The sequence below is a fragment of the Hylobates moloch genome, unplaced genomic scaffold (assembly GCF_009828535.3).
Source record: "Hylobates moloch isolate HMO894 unplaced genomic scaffold, HMol_V3 SCAFFOLD_3264, whole genome shotgun sequence".
NCBI lineage: Eukaryota > Metazoa > Chordata > Mammalia > Primates > Hylobatidae > Hylobates > Hylobates moloch.
The window spans coordinates 2,320-6,559 of NW_026655539.1; the positions used below are offsets into that span (position 1 = coordinate 2,320).

Sequence of the window (4,240 nt, forward strand, 5' to 3'; positions counted from 1 at the left end):
TTTTTTTTTTTTTTTTTTTTTTTTTTGGAGACCGAGTCTCACTCTGTTGCCCAGGCTGGAGTGCAGTGGTGTGATCTCAGCTCACTGCAACCTCTGCCTCCCAGGTTCAAGCGATTGTCCTGCCTCAGCCTCCTGAGTAGCTGGGATTACAGGTGCATGCCACCACGCCTGGCTAATTTTTGTGTTTTCAGTAGAGACCGGGTTTCATGATATTGGCCAAGCTAGGCTCAAATTCCCAACCTCAGGTGATCCACCTGCCTCGGCCTCCCAAAATGCTAGGATTACAGGCGTGAACCACTGCTCCTGGCCCAGAATTTCTTTTTTAGCCCACATTTTTCTAGTGAAAATAATATAGCAACATTATGTGGAAAGCTTGAAAAACAGAAAAAAAGAATCTCATAGTCCTACTTTCTCCCCCAGCTGCCGGCATTAATAACAGTGTGTGTAGTGCACATTCCCTTCCTGTATTTTGCAGGCAAAGCATGTTTTAAAGTTGCAATCAGTGTTCATAAAATTCTTGGCTCTTCCTTTTTTGTACACCAAGTACATTGTAATCATTCACCTTGCGGCTGCTCAACCAGCATTCATCATCATTTCAATGGTTATTTGATGCGTTGCGGTGAAAACACTGTAACAAAATTAATCATCTTCTACGGGTCATTTGTGTTCCTGACACATTTGCTGTCATGAATAATCGCATCAAGAATTCTTCCATGCTATAACTTTTTCCTGCTTTAATAATTTTCTTAGGATAGATGCCCAGAACTGGGATTATTGGGTCAAAGGAAATGAGAATAACTTTGGCTCCTGACACTATGTCTCAGTTGCCTTCTGGAGGTTTCTAACAGTGCAGCTCTGCCAGCAGTACAGGCCGGGGGCTCGGGGATACCTCACCGGCTCTTATTCCAAGAGTCACTGAATGTCGAACAGAAAGCTGTCCCAGCCCTCAGCCTGCTCTGGAGGGGCACATTTGATGTATGACCTCTGTTGACAGCACCGGCAAAGCAAGTCACCCTTAAACCCTTAAACCCTCCCTGTATCCCCTTATATTACCTTTCAGCCCCACGAGAGGATGTGGACAAGACCCCCAGCCCTACAGAACCAGGCACAGAGGCCCCAGAGCCCCCCGAGGAGCCGCTCCTGGGGTTGCTGACAGTGACAGGATCCTCCCCTGACTCGCTGAGCCTCTCCTGGACCGTCCCCCAGGGCCGCTTTGACTCCTTCACTGTGCAGTACAAGGACAGGGACGGGCGGCCGCAGGCAGTGCGTGTTGGGGGCCAGGAGAGCGAGGTCACCGTGGGGGGCCTGGAGCCTGGGCGCAAGTACAAGATGAACCTGTACGGCCTCCACGAGGGGCAGCGCCTGGGCCCGGTGTCTGCCGTGGGCATCACAGGTGAGTGAGTGTGGGTGGGGCAGGGTTGGAAGACAGCCCTAGAAAATGTGCCCTTCTCTACCATTTTCCTATACATATTTCTGTCTTGATGGGGCTCACGGTGAAAGGAATATAGCAACATTATGGAAAGACATGTGATGGAGAGACAGGCTGCAATCCAGCAAATGAAGCAAAGGCGGGTGAGCATGTGATAGGGAGGCCCAGGGCTCAGGTCAGGACCAGACAGGGATGCCTAAGTCACCCTGACCGTGGGTACCCAGGGGACAGCCATGACCTGAGGCCAGGCATGGCTTAGCTTGGTGACAGCTTTAGAGAGAAGGTGAAGCCTGTCAGATCATCACAGCTGGTGCAAAGGCCAGGAGGCTAGAAAGAGCATGGCACATGAGAGGCACTGAGGATTGAGTGGGGTGTCCTTTGCGGTGAGTAGCTCATCCTGAAGTGTGGGAGCAGAGGAGGGGACCGCTTACCAGGCCTGGGGTCTCCCAGGGATGAGGAGGTGATTGCCCAGGTCTGTGCTGAGATGGCCCCAGCAGCTGTGCCTGTGTGAAGCTCATCTGTGGGGGCTGAAGATGGGGATGGGGTGGCAGGGAGACCAGTAGGCAGTTGGCGGCCCTGGTGAGAGGTGACAGTGGCCCAAACCAGGATCGGGGACTGGAGGTGGGGGAGGAAGGTATCCAGGGGAATTCAGGGTAAAGATGCTCTGAGGCTGCTGGCAGCTGATGAGGGGCCGGGTCCAGGAACACACCCCAGGCTCTGGCCTCGGGAGGGGTGTGCTGAGCTTGTTGGGGAGCAAAGACAGAAGCCCAGTGAACAAAAGATGGAGAGGAGACCCCAGTGCAGGGAGGCCGAGGGTGCAGAGGCCGAGTGGGGCTGTGCTCAAAAGAGAGGCGGTGCTGGAGGGACAGGGAGAGGTGGCCTGGGTGTTGGGAGGTGGGGGTGAGGTGGGGGCCGAGGGCAGGGGTGTCAGGGTGAGGGATAGGAAAGGTTGCAGGAGAGGAGAGGAAGCAGAGCTGTGCTGGAGGCGCTGTGGGCAGCATCGTCCTGCTCTTGGGCACTTTGTGTTTTGTGACACATCATTTCTATGCTGAACTGAGGACCCAGGGACCTCACTGTCCCCATACGTGTCTGTCCAGCTCCAGAGGATGAAGCCGAGACCACCCAAGCAGTGCCCGCCACGACCCCTGAGCCCCCCATCAAGCCTCGCCTGGGGGAGCTGACCGTGACAGACGCCACCCCCGACTCCCTCAGCCTGTCCTGGACGGTTCCCGAGGGCCAGTTTGACCACTTCCTGGTCCAGTACAGGAATGGGGACGGGCAGCCCAAGGCGGTGAGGGTGCCGGGGCAGGAGGACGGGGTCACCATCTCCGGCCTGGAGCCAGACCACAAATACAAGATGAACCTGTACGGCTTCCACGGTGGCCAGCGCGTGGGCCCCATGTCTGTCATCGGGGTGACGGGTGAGTGAACGATGGGAGCCCCAGAGTGGGAGCCGTGGGAGGGCCACCCTCTTGCTCTTTGGTGATGACTGGTGGGGAATGGGACAGGGGTCTGGTCAGCACCACAGACCTGCTTGTGGCTGGGGCTCCCCTTGGGCCTTCCTCTGAGGTTAACCCCTGGCTCCTTCTGAGCAGGGAGGGGCCATCAGGAGTTTTGCTGTGCTGGTGACTGTCCCAGGTCCCCCACAGCTGACCCTGGAACTTGTCGTGTGTGTTAGCTGTCAACTGAGCAGGACCACCCAGCCCCAAGAATGGGCTTTTCTGAAATGACCTCACATACCCAGTAGTGGCCGTGGTTTCTCCCTCCTTCCCTTGAAGACCTGAGCACATCCCTCAGGGACCTGGCATCCTCTCTATATCTCCTTTTCTCAGCTGCAGAGGAAGAGACCCCCAGCCCCACAGAACCCAGCACAGAGGCCCCAGAGCCCCCTGAGGAGCCGCTCCTGGGGTTGCTGACAGTGACAGGATCCTCCCCTGACTCGCTGAGCCTCTCCTGGACCGTCCCCCAGGGCCGCTTCGACTCCTTCACTGTGCAGTACAAGGATAGAGAGGGGCAGCCCCAGGTGGTGCGTGTCAGGGGCGAGGAGAACGAGGTCACCGTGGGGGGCCTGGAGCCCGGGCGCAAATACAAGATGCACCTGTACGGCCTCCACGAGGGGCGGCGCATGGGCCCAGTGTCCACCGTGGGTGTGACAGGTGAGTGTTTGTGAGTGAGGCAGGGTGGGGAAGATAGCCCTAGAAGATGTTGCTTTCTCTGCAACTTCATGAAAACAAAAATATTCTCACCAGCCGGGCTTCTTTTGCACGTTGGGCTTGTGTTTGGTGTTTTGGGAAAGCGTTTAAGGAAGCAAAGTTTTGCTCTGTATTAGACGCTGTTAGGAAGAAGGGATAACCCTATTACCGGGCGTCTCTCTAAGTCTTATCTTTGGGGAGGTCATCTACAGCAAGGCCAAAGCTGCCATTGGTAAAGAAGCAGCTATCACTCAGATTAGCTGGATGGGTGATGTTCGGTTATTTTTGTGCTTTGGAAAATGTTAGAGTTCATCCTTACTGAGACATGATCACAGACCGGCCTTGTTCTTGTCTTGATCCATCCTACTGACAAATGGCCAAGTCTGATGTTGATGTTCCATGAAATTGTCTGTGTTCAACTGGACCACACCAAGACCAGACTATGCCAGGCCAGCCCCAAGCAACTGTGGCCTGGCAGAGGGAAAGGGCAGCTCACGGGTGTCAGGGCTGCTTTTTTCTTTCATAGGCGGAAGCTGGAAAGTGACACACACAAGTTCATGTTTTCATGGGGCTCACAGTTGTGGGCACAAGCAGAAAACCAGAAAGTAAGCAAAGAAGC

The 4,240-nt window shown here is 55.1% G+C and overlaps 1 protein-coding gene across 1 annotated transcript in view; it reads left to right on the forward strand.

Moving 5' to 3' along the window:
* The window catches only part of LOC116465120 (tenascin-X-like), a gene marked incomplete at both ends in the record, with an annotated part of 5,898 nt that extends 2,313 nt beyond the window's left edge, over positions 1 to 3,585 (forward strand). The window contains 3 exons of the mRNA XM_032148311.1: positions 1,061 to 1,393; positions 2,527 to 2,850; positions 3,262 to 3,585. Coding sequence (XP_032004202.1) covers positions 1,061 to 1,393; positions 2,527 to 2,850; positions 3,262 to 3,585 — 981 coding nt within the window. The remainder of the gene's footprint in view (positions 1 to 1,060; positions 1,394 to 2,526; positions 2,851 to 3,261) is intronic.
* Positions 3,586 to 4,240: the final 655 nt, after the last annotated feature.